Source organism: Sparus aurata, chromosome 4 (assembly GCF_900880675.1).
Source record: "Sparus aurata chromosome 4, fSpaAur1.1, whole genome shotgun sequence".
NCBI lineage: Eukaryota > Metazoa > Chordata > Actinopteri > Spariformes > Sparidae > Sparus > Sparus aurata.
Window position 1 is genome coordinate 39312383 of NC_044190.1, and position 18420 is coordinate 39330802.

Here is an 18420-nt window from a genome sequence, read left to right on the forward strand (position 1 = left end):
TCAAAATGCATTTGGGTGAAAACTTGACTGCAGACAAACTTAAACATTTAACCCTAACCCTAACCCTAACATGAAACATGCAGTAAATGAGGAAACAGAGTTCAGATCCACAGAGTCGCTTCTCGTCCTGGAGTGAACCTAAGGTCAATAACCGCTCCCAGTCTATCTCCTTGTTCCCTCCCCTTCAGTTTTGTGGATGAGTGTAACTCAGCTGACTGACCTCATTCACTTAACAAACACTGATCAGATCAGAGCTCAGACAGGTTTCTGTTATCAGAAAGAAAAACTCAGACAGTCGATGTACTGAGAGGTGAAATGTCTCAGACAGCAGTTCAGCTTGACCGAGAGACTTTCTCTTGTCCGATCTGTTTGGATCTACTGAAGGATCCGGTGGCTACTCCCTGTGGACACAGCTACTGCAAGAACTGTATTAAAGACCACTGGGACACAGAGGATGAGAAGAGGATCTACAGCTGCCCTCAGTGCAGGAAGAGCTTCACACCGAGGCCTGAGCTGCTGAAAAACACCATGTTAGCAGCTTTAGTGGAGCTGAAGAAGACTGTACTCCAAGCTGCTCCTGCTGATCTCCGCTATGCTGGACCTGAAGATGTGGCCTGTGATGTCTGCACTGGGAGGAAACTGAGAGCAGCTAAGTCCTGTCTGGTCTGTCTGGCCTCTTACTGTGAGAAACACCTGCAGCCTCATTATGAATCAGCTCCTTTGAAGAAACACAAGCTGGTGGAGCCGTCAGAGAAGCTCCAGGAGAACATCTGCTCTCGTCACGATGAGGTGATGAAGATGTTCTGTCGTACTGATCAGCAGTGTATCTGTTATCTCTGCTCTGTGGACGAACATAAAGGCCACGACACAGTGTCAGCTGCAGCAGAGAGGACTGAGAGGCAGAGAGAGCTGGAGGGGAGTCGACCCAACATCCAGCAGAGAATCCAGGACAGAGAGGAAGATGTGAAGCTGCTTCAACAGGAGGTGGAGGCCATCAATGGCTCTGCTGATAAAGCAGTGGAGCACAGTGAGAAGATCTTCACCCAGCTGATCCGTCTCATGGAGGAAAGACGCTCTGATGTGAAGCAGCAGGTCAGATCCCAGCAGGAAACTGAAGTGAGTCGAGTCAAAGAGCTTCAGGAGAAGCTGGAGCAGGAGATCACTGAGCTGAAGAGGAAAGACGCTGAGCTGAAGAAGCTCTCACACACAGAGGATCACAACCAGTTTCTACACAACTACCCCTCACTGTCAGCACTCAGTGAGTCTACACACTCATCCAGCATCAAGATCCGTCCTCTCAAGTACTTTGAGGATGTGACAGCAGCTGTGTCAGAGCTCAGAGACAAACTACAGGACGTCCTGAGACAGAAACAGACAAACGTCTCACTGACAGAGACTGAAGTGGATGTTTCACTGCCACAACCAGAACCCAGGACCAGAACTGACTTCTTAAGATATTCACGTGAAATCACACTGGATCCAAACACAGCACATAGATGGCTGTTATTATCTGAGGGGAACAGAAAAGCAACAGACACGAGACAACATCAGTCGTATTCTAGTCATCCAGACAGGTTCACTTACTGGGGTCAGGTCCTGAGTAGAGAGAGTCTGACTGGACGTTGTTACTGGGAGGTGAAACGGACAGGAGCAGGGGTTTCTGTAGCTGTCGCATACAAGAACATCAGCAGAGCAGGAAAGAAAGACGAATGTTTATTTGGACAAAATGACAAATCTTGGGGGTTGGATTGTGACACAAACAGTTATAACTTTTATTACAACAAAGTCTCCACTCCCATCTCAGGTCCTCGGTCCTCTAGAGTTGGAGTGTACCTGGATCACAGTGCAGGTATTCTGTCCTTCTACAGAGTCTCTGGCACCATGACTCTCCTCCACAGAGTCCAGACCACATTCACTCAGCCTCTCTATGCTGGACTTCATGTTGATGATGGAGCTTCTGCTGAGTTCTGTAGACTCAGATAGACTGAAGTCATCTCAGGGTCAGTGGGTTAAATTCTGTGTTTCATTTCTTCAGACTTGTGTTTCCATCATTGTTGCTGAGAGCTGATTGTTATGTCATTTCTTCACTGCACAGAGATCACCTGTCAATCAAACATTGGGGGCGGTACTCTGCCGTCTCCTTGTTGTTCTGTAAATGTTTGAGTGTGTTCAGGCGGCGCTCCTTCCTGTGTGTGTTCAGCCTCAGAGGCTGTCACTGCTCATGATGAGTTCAGTTCACATGATCATCATCAATCAGGAGATCAGTCGTTATCTGCTCGTACACAGCTGAGATTCTGCTCCAACAAACTGATGATGTAAGGAATAAATTCATTATGAACCTTTATCATTGTTAGCTTTTTATCATTATTGTGAAAAAAACCCTGATTCATCTTAAAATGTGTTAAAAACAATCAGAAAGTTTCCATCATTTATGTTGTTGTCCAAGTATGAAAAAGAGTCTCAGGAGAGTTTGAACTGTCAAGCAGTGCATGCTGGGAAGTCTGCCAATGTGCTAAAGATGTTCCTGTAGAATCTTATTTTAATTTGTTGATTGAACTCTGAACAGTACATTCATCCTACTCATCATTTCAAGTGGAGACACTTCAAGTTAGAACATTAAATCTGTCTGAAAATGAAAACTACAAATTTAAAATCTAACATGAAATGGATAAAACTTGTATATTTACGTCAAATTAATTTGAAAAGATAAGTTGAGTCTATTGAATTGTGTAATGGCTTAAAGGTCGTGATCAGAATAACTACTTAAAGTAGAGTGTGAAAGTACTAATTGAAGAGAATGACTTGAGTGTTGAGTAATATCAGAAAGTAAATAAAGAAAATAAAAACTCAGCAAGCTCTCAATTGTCTTTATTGTTGAGGTAGGTGGATGAAGGGGAAGATGGTTAAGGTAGATGGATGAAAGGGGAGTAGAGGAAGATGGATGAAAAGGAAGGGGGTCGAGGTAGGTGAATGAAGGGAAGGGGGTCGATGTAGGTGGCTGAAGGGAAGGGGGCCGAGGTAGGTGGCTGAATGAACGGAGGTTGACTTAGGTGGATGAAAGGGAAGTGGGTCGAGGTAGGTGGATGAAAGGGACTGGGGTCGAGGTACGTGGGTGAAAGGAAAGGGGATCGAGGTAGGTGGATGAAGGAAAGGGGGTTGAGGTAGGTGGCTGATGAAAAGGGGGTAGAGGTAGGTGGATGGAGGAAAGGTGGTTTGGGTTGGTGGATGAAGGAACAGGGGTTGACTTAGGTGGATGAGAGGGAAGTGAGTCAAGGTATGTGGAAGAAGGAACAGGGGTCGGGGTAGGTGGATGAAAGGAAAGAAGGTCTAGGTAGATGAATGGGAAGGGGGTTGAAGTAGGTAGATGAAAGGGAAGGGAATTGAGGTAGCTGGATGAAAGGGATGAGGGTCGAGGTAGGTGGATGAAGGGGAAGGGGGGTCAAGGTAGGTGGATGAAAGGCAAAGGGGTCATGGTAGATGGCTGATGGAAAGGGTGTTGAGGTAGATGAATGAAAGGGAACGGGATCAAGGTAGGTGGCTGGTGGAAACGGCGTTGAGGTAAATGGACGAAAGGGATGGGGTCGAGGAAGGTGGAAGAAGGAAAGGGGGTTGAGGTAGATGGATGAAAAAGGCCGGGGTTCGAGGTAGGTGGATGAAAGGAAAGGGGGTCTTGCTTGGTCACTCCAACAATAAATGAACCCACTATTTGCTAGCCTCGTGTCCATGTGATTCTTCTGACAGTTTTGACTACGACATAAGGTGGGTGATGGGGAAGGCGTTCAAGGTAGGTGGAAGGGGATCGAGGTAGATGGATGAAAGGGATGGGGGTCGAGATACATGGATGAAAGGGACAGGGGTCAAGGTAGGTGGATGAAGGAAAGGGGGTTGAGGTAGAGTGATGAAAGGCATGGGTGTATAGGTAGGTGGATGAAGGGGAGGGGGTTGAAGGTAGGTGGATGAAGGGAACGAGGGTTGAGGTAGGTGGATAAAAGGGACGGGGGTCAAGGTACGTGGGTGAAAGGAAAGGGGGTCGAGGTAAGTGGATGAAGGAAAGGGGTTTGAGGTAGGTGGATAAAAGGGACGGGGGTCGAGGTACGTGGGTGAAAGGAAAGGGGGTTGAGGTAGATGGATGAAAGGTACGGGGATAGAGGTAGGTGGATGGAGGAAAGGTGGTTTGGGTTGGTGGATGAAGGAAAGTGACTCAATTTAGCAAAGGGGTCAAGGTCGGTCGATGAAGGGAAGGGGGTCGAGGTAGGTGAATGAAAGGGAAGGGGGATAAATAAGGTGGACTATGGATAGAGGGAACGAGGTAGGTATATGAAAGCAAAGGGGGTCTTGCTTGGTCAGTCCAGGAATAAACAAACCCACTATCTGCAAGGCTTGTGTCCGTGTCATTCTTCTGAGAGTTTTGGCTATGACATAAGGTAGGTAGGTGATTGGGACGGGGGTCGAGGTATGTGGATGACGGGGACTGGGGTCAAGGTAGGTAGATGAAGGAAAGCGGGTCGAGTTAGCTGGTTGAAATGAAAGGGAATTGAGGTAGATGGATGAAAGGGAAAGGGCTGAGGTAGGTGGCTGAAGGAAAGGGGGTTGAGTAAGGTGTTTGAAAGGGAAGGGGCTCAAGTAAGGTGGATCATTAATAGAGGGGCTGAGGTAGGTGGATGGAGGGGAAGAAGGTTGAAATAGGTGGATGACAAGGAAGGGAATCGAGGTAGATGGATTAAAGGGAAAGGGGTCGAGATATGTAGTTGAAAGGGAAAGGGGTCACGGTAATTAGATGAAGGAAAGGGGGTCAAGGTAGGTATTTGAAAGGAAAGGGGCACTTGGTTGGTCAGTCCAGGAATAAACAAACCCACTATCTGCCAGCCTCGTGTCCATGTGATTGTTCTGAGAGTTTTGGCTAGGACATAAGGTAGGTGGGTGATGAGGAAAGTAGGTCGAGGTAGATGGATTAAAGGGAAAGGGGTCAAGAAATGTGGATGAAGGGAAGGGGGTCAAGCTAGATGGATGAAAGGCAAAGGGGTCAAGCAAGATGGAAGACAAATAGAGTGGTCGAGTAAGGTGGATGATGGATAGAGGAGTCGAGGTAGGTATACGAAAGGAAGGGGGGGGATTGTATAATGTAGAGTTTCTGGTCCATGTAGGAACCTCGGAGGTTGAGACTCAGACTGGGGGTACATCTCGATGAGCACACGTCTCGATGAGTCTAACCACTAGTGCTGCGTTAAAGGGACCCAGTTGGTTTTGGTTTGATGGCTCAGGTGGTGAATTAGCGAGGGAGAGAGGTGTGGTCTAGCTCCTAAACTTAAGTTATAACTTCATTTAACACAACAGACAAACTTAATGCTCTCTGTCAACCCGGTGCTTTATTATAATCTTATAAAAAAGAAAAAAACACATTATTTACTGAAACTGCATGATTGATTTTCTCTGGTAAAAGTTCACTTTTTTTCTTTATCTCTTTTTTTTAAGTTGAAAACTACAAGGATTTATTACAGCGACCTGTCCATGGTGGGCCAATAATACCCAAAATCTGAAGAAATTGTCGTAAAATAAAACACAGGTACATTTGTAACATACCCAATTCATTTCCATTGTGACTTATGGCACAGATTCTCATTTTGCAGTTTATGGTGTCTTAAAGCCCTGGCTCTATATGAGATTTGAAGTGAGATTTTTTTTGTCCAATTGAGAAAAAAAATAAAATGATAAAAAAGCACTATGTTTTTTTGTTGTTGTCTTTTCAGTTTATTTTTCAGACTTCTCTGATCTGTTCTTCTTTATGTCAATATAATGCTTTATACAGGGGCCTTGAGATTTTAAGACACTGCAACTTAAGAAAGAAAACTGATGCAAAGAGACAAATTACAAGCCAATCACGATTATACCCAAACCATCAGTTTGACATGTGCAGCATTCAGAAAGAAGAAGCGCTGCAAACAATACATAGTTTATTACTTACGGCAATAACAGGTACCTATCATTGCTACAGTGCCTGTAAGTTTACCTTCTAAGTTATATGAAGGAACCTGACAGGGAAAGTCACAACTTATGCCGCCTTTGATAAAAAAATTTAAGGGAGGTACTGCTTCATATAAAAGGGTAACTCCGCCCATTTTATTCAATTGAAGGTTTGCCCCCCCCCACACACACACTTGGAGGACTCTTTTTCAAGCATAGATATTTTTAAAAAACCATTAAAAAAACAGAACAAAACAAACAGGAAAAAAACCCAAAAAAAGTTTAACAAACTGGATCGGACAGACAGACAGACAGACCGACAGACAGATAAGAACAAGCAATTTCATAGCAAAGACGTGGAAATGAAGAGTGAGATTATGACAGACAGATGTACATTCAAGACTTTTTGAAACTTTTGAGACAATTGAAATCAGAATCTTAGCCAGCTGTTGGGCTAGAGAGAAAATGGTTTTAATTTTGAAACTTTACAATGGACCTGCATTTAGAATTGTGATGTGGATTGTGTGTGTATGTATGTGAGAGAAAGTGTAGTGCTATGGTTGTGAGTGTTGAGTGTTGGGAGTTGTTTGGGAGTAATGGGAGGTAGAGGGAGAAAGGGAGAAAAGTGGTAAGGAGGGGAGAAGATAGGGTGATGGGAACGCACGTGGAAAAGTTATGAAAGGATCCCAGATATCTTTAAAGGCAGAGATATTGCTCTTTTTGTATGCTGCAGTTCCTTCTGTTGATATGAATTCTGAGATTAGGTTGGTCCAATGGACGAAATGGCAAGATGTTCTAGATTTCCAATTTTGAAAAACTATTTTCTTAGCGATAGCTCGAGAGACAAGGACTGGAATTGTGTACTTTAGGAGAACGGGAGTATCTGAAGACTCTGCAGTCCAGGACTGTAAATAGTGTCTCAGTTACTGTGGTCCAGAGAGAATGAACAGGTTGGCAGAGTCAGGTTGCATCAAAATAGGTGTCAGTGCTCCCCAAAGTGGATTGCAAAGTCCCATTATAAACATTTTACTCTGAGTTGAGAGTTCTGTGAATGATTTTGTAATGTATGAGTTATAAATTGGTGTTGGTGGTCATAAAAAAGATAGACAAGTTCACATTTTAACTGAGTAGTTTGGTCTATTAAGTGTAAGAAAATGGTGAAAAATGTTGATCAGTGTTTTGTTCTCAAATGTCTCATTTTGTCCAAAACCCAAAGATATTCAGTTTACTGTCACAGAGGAGGAAAGAAACAGAACATATTCACATTTAACAAACTGAAATCAGAGATATTTGGACTTATTTAGGAATCACTCAAACCGATTTGGATAGTTGATCATCAAAATAATTGTGCTTTCATTTCACTGTTGACAACTAATCAATGAATTATTGCAGCTCTACTGAGAAACTATTGAAGGAAGATTTGATGTTTCTACTAAAGCTGAGAGATGTGGCAAGATGTTGACTGGGCGTTGTTATTTTTTGTTTTATACTTATAGATATTCAGGAAAAAAGACTTTAACAAGCAAACAACTAGAGCTGAAAGGTGGCAGGGTCCGCCACATAAAAACACAGTAACACATTAAAAATTGTGTTGTCCTTTAAGGTCAGTTTGTTTATTCAGTTCATCCAGTCATGAAAACAAAGAGAGATTGATTATTAAGTTTGTTTAGACTGAAAAATAATCAGCCAATGAAGATCTTTCTCTTTTCATTAACATTTCTTCACTAAAACTACAGACTGCTCCTTTAATGACGTCATCTTGTGCCCTCATGAATCTGTGCCAGCTGCTGTTTAACTCGTGGATGAAAACAAGCTTATTTTCTTTGGATGATTTTCTCAAAGTTTGGTTCAAATTCAAAATACATTTGTACGAAAACTTGACTGCAGACACACTCGAACATTTACAACATGAAACATGCAGTAAATGAGAAACAGAGTTCAGATCCACAGAGCCGCTCCTCATCCTGGAATGAACCAAAGTTGATAACCGCCCCCTCTTAGTCCTCCTCCCCTTCCTCCTCCTCTCACAGCAGCTCCACTCTGTCAGTGCATTTCCTTGTTCCCTCCCCTTCAGTTTTGTGGATAAGCTTAACTGAGCTGACAGAATTCCTTCACTGCACAAACACAAAAGCTCCACCCAGTTTCTGTTATCAGGAAATAAAACTCGCACAGTCGATGTACTGAGAGGTGAAATGGCGCAGAAAGCAGTTGAGTTGGACCGAGAGACTTTCTCTTGTTCGATCTGTTTGGATCTACTGAAGGATCCGGTGACTACTCCCTGTGGACACAGCTACTGCAAGAACTGTATTAAAGACCACTGGGACACAGAGGATGAGAAGAGGATCTACAGCTGCCCTCAGTGCAGGAAGAGCTTCACACCGAGGCCTGAGCTGCTGAAAAACACCATGTTAACAGCTTTAGTGGAGGAGCTGAAGAAGACTGGACTGCAAGCTGCTCCTGCTGATCTCTGCTATGCTGGACCTGAAGATGTGGCCTGTGATGTCTGCACTGGGAGAAAACTGAGAGCAGTAAAGTCCTGTCTGGTCTGTCTGGCCTCTTACTGTGAGAAACACCTGCAGCCTCATTATGAATCAGCTCCTTTGAAGAAACACAAGCTGGTGGAGCCGTCAGAGAAGCTCCAGGAGAACATCTGCTCTCGTCACGATGAGGTGATGAAGATGTTCTGTCGTACTGATCAGCAGTGTATCTGTTATCTCTGCTCTGTGGAAGAACATAAAGGCCACGACACAGTGTCAGCTGCAGCAGAGAGGACTGAGAGGCAGAGAGAGCTGGAGGGGAGTCGACACAACATCCAGCAGAGAATCCAGGACAGAGAGGAAGATGTGAAGCTGCTTCAACAGGAGGTGGAGGCCATCAATCACTCTGCTGATAAAGCAGTGGAGCACAGTGAGAAGATCTTCACCCAGCTGATCCGTCTCATGGAGAAAAGACGCTCTGATGTGAAGCAGCAGGTCAGATCCCAGCAGGAAACTGAAGTGAGTCGAGTCAAAGAGCTTCAGGAGAAGCTGGAGCAGGAGATCACTGAGCTGAAGAGGAAAGACGCTGAGCTGAAGAAGCTCTCACACACAGAGGATCACAACCAGTTTCTACACAACTACCCCTCACTGTCAGCACTCAGTGAGTCTACACACTCATCCAGCATCAAGATCCGTCCTCTCAAGTACTTTGAGGATGTGACAGCAGCTGTGTCAGAGCTCAGAGACAAACTACAGGACGTCCTGAGAGAGAAACAGACAAACATCTCACTGACAGAGACTGAAGTGGATGTTTTACTGTCAGAACCAGAACCAAAGACCAGAACTGACTTCTTAAGATATTCACGTGAAATCACACTGGATCCAAACACGGCAAACACATATCTGTTATTATCTCAGGAGAACAGAAAAGCGACAGGAGTGAGTCAACCACAGTGTTATTCTGATCATCCAGACAGATTCACTGACAAATTACAGGTCCTGAGCAGAGAGAGTCTGACTGGACGTTGTTACTGGGAGGTGAAGAGGAACGGAGGAGGTGTATCAGTCGCATACAAGAATATCAGCAGAGCAAAGAGGTCACAGGAATGTGCATTTGGATACAATGACAAATCTTGGGTGTTATATTTTTCCACAAACCATTATGACTTTTATTACAACAGTGTCAAAACTCGCGTCTCAGGTCCTCGGTCCTCCAGAGTTGGAGTGTACCTGGATCACAGTGCAGGTATTCTGTCCTTCTACAGCGTCTCTGACACCATGACTCTCCTCCACAGAGTCCAGACCACATTCACTCAGCCTCTCCATGCTGGACTTTATGTTTATGGTGGAGTCTCTGCTGAGTTCTGTAGACTCAGATAGACTGAAGTCATTTCAGGGTCAGTGGGTTAAATTCTGTGTTTCATTTCTTCAGACTTGTGTTTCCATCATTGTTGCTGAGAGCTGATTGTTGTGTCATTTCTTCACTGCACAGAGATCACCTGTCAATCAAACATTGTGGGCGGTACTTTGCCGTCTCCTTGTTGTTCTGTAAATGTTTGAGTGTGTTCAGGCGGCGCTCCTTCCTGTGTGTGTTCAGCCTCAGAGGCTGTCACTGCTCATGATGAGTTCAGTTCACATGATCATCATCAATCAGGAGATCAGTCGTTATCTGCTCGTACACAGCTGAGATTCTGCTCCAACAAACTGATGAAGTGAGGAATAAATTCAATATGAACCTTTATCATCGGTAGCATTTTATTATCATAATTTTTTTTTATTACTGTGATTGTCAATATGAAATGAATAAAACTTGTACATTCACGTTAAATTGTTTTGAAAAGATAAATTGAGCTCACTAAATTGTGTAATAACTTCAAGGTTGTAAAAGTAAATAAAGAAAATAAAACCTAAGCAAGCTCTTAACTGTCTTCATTGACGAGGTAGGTGGATGATGGGGAGGAGGGTTGAGGTTGCTGGATGAAAGACACAGTATGAGACAAAGGATGAAAAAGAGTTTCAGGAGAGTTTCAACTCTCAAGCAGTGCATGCTGGGAAGTCTGCCAATGTGCTAGAGATGTTTCTGTAGAAACGCATTCTAATTTGTTGATTGAACTCTGTACAGTACATTCATCCTACTCATCATTTCAAGTGGAGACGCTTCAAGTTAGAACATTAAATCTGTCTGAAAATTTAAACTACAAATTTACAGTTTAATCAACATGAAATGAACAAAACGTGTACATTTATGTTTAATTAATTTGAAAAAATAAGTTGTGTCCACTAAATTGTGTAATGGCTTAAAGGTCGTGATCAAAATAACTACTAAAAGTAGAGTGAAAGTACTCATTGAAAAGAATGACTTAAGTGTTGAGTAATGTCAGAAAGCAAATAAAGCAAATAAAAACTCAGTAAGCTCTCAATTGTCTTTATTTTCGAGGTAGGTGGATGAAAGGGACGGGGGTCGAAGTAGGTGGATGAGAGGAAAGAAGGTCTAGGTAGGTAGCTGAAGGAATGGGGGTTGACTTAGATGGATGAAAGGGAAGTGGGTCAAGGTAGGTGGATGAAGTAAAGTGTGTTGAGGTCGATGGATGAAAAGGATGGGGGTCAAAGTAGGTGGATGAAAGGAAAGAAGGTCAAGGTAGGTGGATGAAAGGGAAAGGGTGTTGAGGTAGATGGATGAAAGGGAAGGGAATCGAGGTAAGTGGATGTGGGAAAGGGGGTCAAGGTAGGTATATGAAAGAAAAGGGGCACTTGCTTTGTCAGTCCAGGAATAAACAAACCCACTATCTGCCAGCCTCGTGTCCGTGTGATTGTTCTGAGAGTTATGGCTAGGACATAAGGTAGGTGGGTGATGAGGAAAGTGGGTCGAGGTAGATGGATGAAAGGGAAAGGGGTCAAGGAATGTGGATGAAGGATAGGGGTCCAGCAAGATGAATGACAGATAGAGGGGTCGAGGTAGGTGGATGAAAGGAAGGGGGTGGATTGTATAACGTTGTAGAGTTTCTGGTCCATGTAGGAACCTCGGAGGTTGAGACTCAGAGTGGGAGTACATCTCGATGAGCGCACGTCTCGATGACTCTGACCACATGTGCTGCGCTGAAGGGACCCAGTTGGTTTTGGTTTGATGGCTCAGGTGGTGAATGAGCGAGGGAGAGAGGCGTGGTCTAGCTCCTAAACTTAAGTTATAACTTCATTTAACACAACAGACAAACTCAATGCTCTCTGTCAACCTGGTGCTTTATTATAATCTTATATATAAGAAAAAACATACTATTTATTGAAACTGTCTCATTGAAATTAGACACACCCGCATTATTGATTTTCTCTGGTAAAAGTTCACTTTCTTTTTTTTTTAAGTTGAAAACTACAAGGTTGTATCACAGCGACCTGTCCATGGTGGGCCAACAACACCCAACATCACAAGGGCATGTCTTATGTCCAAATAATGTAAAGAAGAGAAGTAAAAAAGAGGACAAACATAAAATACATAACTTGAAATGATTTTCCACAAGCAGATGCAGATGTTAGCTAACATACTAAATACAGAGATGCTCAGTTTGTCCGACTTCAACCAATTGCACAACTAACTGACACCTGGCAAAGAACCAAGGCCTACATCATGGGCACCGTGTTCTGGCAACCTGATAAGGACCATCTGGGCCGAATGTTTGTGGCTGTGTGGCTCGTCACTCGTCCACACCAACTTTGCTATGTAGGGGTTGTTGTAAAATGAAACACAGGCATGTGTATGTACATTTGTAACATGCCCAATTAATTTCCATCATGATTTATGGCTCAGATTCTCATTTTGCAGCTCAGGATGCTTTAAAGCACTGGCTCTATGTGTGATTGGAAGTCAGATTTTTTTTGTCCAATAGAGAAAAAAAGTATATATAAAAACATAGTTTTTTTACTGTTTATTTTTCAGACTTCTCTGATCTGCTCTTCTTTCGGTTAATATAATGCTTTATACAGGGACCTTCAAAAGTCAACACACTGCAACTTAAGAAAGAAAACTGATGCAAAGAGACAAATCTTAAGCCAATCATGATTATACCCAAACCATCAGTTTGACATGTGCAGCATTTAGAAAAAAAGCGCTGCAAACACTACATAGTTTATTACTTATGGCAATAACAGGTACCTATCATTGCTACAGACACTGTTAGTTTACCTTCTAAGTTATATGAAGGAAACTGAGTCACAACTTATGCTGCCTTTGATAAAAAATCGAAGGGAGATACCGCTTCATATAAAAGTGTAACTCTGCCCATTTATACAATTGAAGGTTTGTTGCAGACCGTGGAGATCACTTTTTTTGGCCCACTACCACCCCCCCCCCCCCCCCCCCCCCCCTTGGGACGACAACTTTATTCATTTTATTTTTAGGTATACAAAAAAAGGTTTAAGCAGCTCCAAAACTGAATCATTCTAACGCAAACAAACAAAACAAACAAGAAAAACAACACAAATAATCAAAAAAAAGTTTAATGCAGTTGACCTGCATTTAGAATGTGATGTGGATCGTGTGGGTGTGTGTACATGAGAGAAGTGTAGTGCTATGGTTGTGAGTGTTAGGGTCTGTCCCAATTCTCTCACTTGCTCCGAGAACACTTGCTATGAGTTCCCTCCACAGTAAAGTCCCCTCAATGAGGGAAGTGCAAGGGAAGATTTCCCCCTAAGAAATGGGACACCACTAGTATGCAAACTGACGTAGCGAACGTGTTCCCTACGTCACGCGTATCATCGACGTGTCTGATTACACCCCAGTCCAGTAGATGGCGGTGATACACATTGCCTGTGAACTGCAAACCACCATACAGAAGAAGTACTACAGCGTCCAAACTGCATGAATTGTACAAGAAGAAGAAGAAGACGAACTAGAAGAAGAAGAAGAAGAAGAACTATTTTCAAAACTATTTTGGTTTTCATTCACGTTTGAAAATGCCAGTTCCAGTGGAGATCCTGCCTGTTGTGTGGGCTATGTTGATTTATCTTCGTCTGATAAATCAACGGGGGAGAAATATCCGAAACAGAAGACGCATTCGCCGTTTGCTCGCAATAGTCGCAATGTTTCAGGTATGTGGTTTTGTTTAATCCTGGCGCTTTTAGGCGCTTTGCTCAGCTACCAACCATTGTGTCTAAGGATGGCCTACACATTCAGATCGTATAATTTGCTTCCAGTCTATGGTGAAATGATTAAACATGATACATTACTGGTTTTGATCGGTCAATCAATAATCATTTATATGGCTGAAAAAATTATAGTTTCATGCCTTTGCATTCATTGTTAGCATTGTAAATATCACCAATCTACATTGTTGAATGTGTACTGCTACTTGATCATGGAGGAGATCACACTGGTGTTGTTGGGCCACGAGTCGTACAATAATGTGGATTGTTCATTGTTTTCCAGAGTGACTACCCAGTGAGATACTGCAGATTGAACATTGATGTGCCAATCCTATGCCTGTGGTTTGATGTCGAGTTGGAGACCAGACAGGATTTCAGACTGTCTAGACGGGCCATGCATTCCCTACAGCGTCTGATGAGGAGAGATCAAGACCATGGTTGGGGCCATGAATATGAAGTCCTCATCTATGTTTATTGGCTTGCCCATGGTCTGTCCTATCGTGTGGTCTCAAGAGTTTTCAGTGTTCCTAAATCCACCATTCACAGGATTGTTCACCGGGTGGCACAGTTCATTTGGGACAATCTACACAGAGCCATCAGTTTCCCGAAGCCTGCAGACCTGGACACTGTAGGTAATGGATTTGCACAGCTTGCTGGGACACCAGTCCTTAACAAAGCTGTTGGTGCCATTGAAGGTTGTCATGTGCGAATCAAGCCTCCATCAGTCCATCGTCTGGACTATTTAAATTACAAAGGGTTTTATTCTATCAACATGCAAGGCCTCTGTGACCATACAGGCAAATTCCTGGATGTTTTCGTGGGCTATCCAGGTTCAGTACACGACACCCGCATTTTAAAAAACAGTTTTTTCTATCTTGCTAGAAGGTACCCACCTAATGGATACTTCATCCTGGGAGATGGTGGGTATCCTTGTTTGGAGACACCAGTCTCCCTCATCACTCCATACAGAGAACCAGTGAATGGCCAGTTGCAACGGAAATTCAATTACCATCAATCAAAGGCCCGTTCTATTGTAGAGAGAGCATTTGGCATTATGAAGACTCGCTGGAGGTCAACTCTGTTCAGGGCCTTGGAGGTCAAACCTACATTTGCACCCCAGGTGATTGCATCATGTGCCTTCCTGCACAATGTCTGCCTGGACAATGGAGACGTCCTGGAGCCAGACAATGATGTGGCACTGGACATCCTGGACCCAGAACCTCCCCTCCAAGAAGCTGCTCAGGCACACGAGAGACCAGGAAATGCAACAAGGGACAGGCTTGCTGCATTGATCAATGCACAAGCCCCTCAATAGAATATTCTGTTAAAAATTGTAAATACTTTACATGCACATGTTCTTTTGTGCTATTTAATTTTGTACATATGTTTCATTTTATACATTTCAACAAAATGTAAAGGTCAGTGGATATTGTTTGTTTGTTTATACCATTTCCCAGAATCCATTACTTCCTGGTCAGTTGGAAACAATTCCTTAAAACTCTATTAAACATTATTTGTAGAACATGTTAGTGCTAGTTTCTTTCATAATCTACATTGTTTGTATGATGATTGGTGAAAACAATTGATAGTCACATAAACTTGCTGGAAAAGGTTTATTAATAAGAACAGAACACTGAACATAAATAACAGAACAATAAAAAAAAATCCATGAATATAAATAACAAATGAACAATTTATAACAATATGGCAATGAACATGACTAACAAAATGGCTACTTTAACAGAACCAGTCTATTTATCGGGCATTTTGTCCACGAGTCTTTCAAACAGATTTAAAAACCTCTCTGTTTTCTCCTCTGATTCTGCGTGTCTCCTCTGTTCATTAGCTGATTCTGCTTGCAGGAAGTCCAGTATTTGCTGGTTGGCATTCCTTTTCCTCTTTCTTGGCGATGGGGTTGGAGTGGCGGTTAGGGTGGTGGATGGTGTAGCTGGATTGGTGGAAGAGACTGGGGTTGGAGTGGTGGCTGTGGTTGGAGTGGTGGATGGTGTAGTGGGAGGATTGGTGGAAGAAGCTGGGACTGACTCAGGTAGGTCCTCCCAGGGGGATTCAGCATATGGTGTGACAATGGCCTGTTGGGGACAAAAATAATTCTGAGATCATTTTGTAAAGTTATTGGCTAGTTTTGGAAAATGTTATAATTCCTACTCCATTTACCTTACCATTAGCAAGGTTGTGGGGTCCTCCTCAGCTGGCCTGAAGGAAGCCACGATGACTGGGGGATCAATTGTTGGCCTTCCACCCAAAATCGCATGCATTTCTGCATAATACGGCCAAGTTGACACAGTTTTCTCACCGCTGTCTGTGCCAGAGCCCGTCCTTGGCACTTTTAGGTCCTACAATAGCAACCAAACACACACACACACACACACACACACACACACACAGTGAAATTGATTTTTGTAATAGGAGTTGTAGGTTACAGGATAAAGACACGAAACATATCTATGCAAATAATTACCTTATAAAGCTTCTTTAAATATTCCCACTTTTTGCTGGCCTGCTTGTGGGTGATTTGACCCTCCAGGCCCAGCTCTTTCACTGCTTGCCTGTAAACATATATTATGGGCATGTAGTTAGGGTCGATAGCTTTATCAGATATGATTTGTACAATCTGGTCACTCACTCCCACAGGCTTTTGGTGGCGAATTTAGTTTTAAGAAAACTGGCATCATTGGCTGCCCTAAAGCAGATGAGGCCAAAGGTCTTCTCTTGAGTCCCTGAAAAGACAGTTGTCATGAGAACAGGACATTTGTTTTCAATGTTCAATATGATAGGCTACGACCTGATATGTGTCCACGGGGTTTCTGTAACTTTTGCGAGTTTAAGCTTCTGAATCTGAACGTGTAACTCAGGTTTCTCTGTACTCATTACGCCTTGTTATCAAGAATATTTGAAGCCTGGATAAGCACGAAACATCCGCTTGTATACACCGAGACACACACCCCCGGTCATGGGCAGACTCTTGCGAAGCACTCGGCATATTTACGAACGTCGTCAAATAACGATTTTCAAAACTATAACTTAACAGTCCATTGCATATACATCTAACTAACATATTCCAACACGTTTCACATTTTTTTTCAGTGGTATTTGCGAATATATACTTACATTCGTAATTGTCGTTTCCACCGGTAGCCGCCATCTTGCTCCAGAAAATTGCCGTTGGCTGAGCGCGCAAGGCATCATGGGATACTCCCTTGCCCGCAAGCCTGGTCCAGAGCTGACTTGGTGGCGAGGGGGCATTTTTAGGGGAGGATAGGCACTTCCCCTTGTCCCTAAAGTATTGGGACACCCTACCCCCTCACGGGAACGCGCAAAATCTAGGGCAAGGGTTCAAATCAAGGGCTAGGGTTTGAATTGGGACAGGCCCTTAGTGTATCTGAATTTCAGTTTGTGGATAAAAGGAGTTGTTTGGGAGGAACGGGAGGTAGAGGCGGAAAGGGAGAAGGGAGTGGTAAGGACGCGAGAAGATAGGGTGATGGGAATATACATGGATTTTATTTGCTTTTTAATTTGTAGAAAAGTTATGAAAGGATCCCAGATATCTTTAAAGGCAGAGATATTGCTCTTTTCGTATGCTGCAGTTTCTTCTATTGATATGAATTCTGAGATTAGGTTGGTCCAATGGACGAAATGGCAAGATGTTCTAGATTTCCAATTTTGAAAGACTATTTTCTTAGCAATAGCTGGAGAGACAAGGACTGGAATTGTGTACTTTGGGGGAACGGGAGTATCTGGAGACTCTGCAGTCCAGGACCATGGATGGTGTCTCAGTGAATATGGTCCAGAGAGAATGAACAGGTTGGCAGAGCCAGGTTGCATGAAAATAGGTCTCAGTGCACCCCAAAGTGCATTGTCGGTGTCAGTTAGTCCCATTATAAACATTTCACTCTGAGTGATGTGAGTTCTGTGAATGGTTTTGTACTGTATGAGCCGTCCGGTTGCGGTTTGAGTCCGCAACGGCACAGTTACGGTAGACAGCTGGTGTCGCAAGGCCGAGGAGTTCCCACGATAACCACATGATCGCTCGCAACTGCAAATACAAGTCTGTGTTATAGGTTAGGAGTCTAAAACTGGTTTTTAATTGATAAATAAAAAGTAAATGATAAATAAAGTAAAACAAGGTTAAACCAAAAGATTAAATTAAATAAACGAATAGTAAGTGAATAGATAAATAGAATTGCTTCCCTCACTCCTGCCTCTTGTCTTGTGAGGAACTGCATTTGGGTCCACCTCAAATTTCCCTAGCTTTCCCCTTTAAACCTGTGACAGAATGAACGGACCAAGAAAAATGGACCCAGCAGTTACTGGCCTTGAAATTGGCCTCAGCCTTCGTTCCCGCCGTCGGCCTCCCGAGTATCTCAGCCTTCGCCCCTGCCGTTGGACTCATGATCGTCTCAGCCTTTGCCTCCACCCTCCCATCATTGTTTGGACTTTGGTCCCCCTCCCGACCCCCTCCACCCTCCGGGCTTCATTTTGACTTTGGACTTTGTTGAACTGTTTTATTTTGCCACTTTGTCTTGCTGTTGTGTTGCTACTTTGGTTTTTGGTCCTGGATTCATTTTCGTTTCATGCTCCTTGGGTTTTTTGTTGCCATCAGCTTTTGTTTTAATAAAAGCTCGACCTTTGTTCTCCCTCACTCCTGCCTCTTGTCTTGTGAGAAACCAATTTGGATAATTGATCATGAAAATAATAATGGATTCATTTCACTGTTCACAACTAATCAATGAACCATTGCAGCTCTACTGAGAAACTATTGGAGGTTTCTACTAAAGCTAAGAGATGTGACAAGAAGTCGAGTGGGTGTGATTATTTACTTTTTATACTT

The 18420-nt window shown here is 43.2% G+C and overlaps 1 protein-coding gene and 1 long non-coding RNA gene across 2 annotated transcripts; one reads left to right on the plus strand and one right to left on the minus strand.

Moving 5' to 3' along the window:
* Positions 1-315: 315 nt before the first annotated feature.
* On the plus strand, positions 316-10846 carry LOC115579675 (uncharacterized). Its single transcript, XM_030413255.1, has 3 exons — positions 316-1982; positions 3742-3759; positions 8066-10846. The coding sequence occupies exons 1-3, from the start codon at positions 316-318 to the stop codon at positions 9816-9818; spliced, it is 3438 nt and encodes a 1145-aa protein (XP_030269115.1). The 3' UTR covers positions 9819-10846.
* Positions 10847-15871: 5025 nt separating this feature from the next.
* Positions 15872-16269, minus strand: LOC115579654 (uncharacterized). The gene is made up of 3 exons (XR_003983709.1): positions 16216-16269; positions 16051-16138; positions 15872-15925 (listed from the first exon to the last, which is right to left on the minus strand). It is a non-coding gene; the product is annotated as an uncharacterized LOC115579654 (long non-coding RNA).
* Positions 16270-18420: the final 2151 nt, after the last annotated feature.

What these genes read in the sequence shown, in the direction of transcription:
- LOC115579675 (XM_030413255.1), top strand. Translation starts at nt 316, where the DNA reads ATGTCTCAGACAGCAGTTCAGCTTGACCGAGAGACTTTCTCTTGTCCG.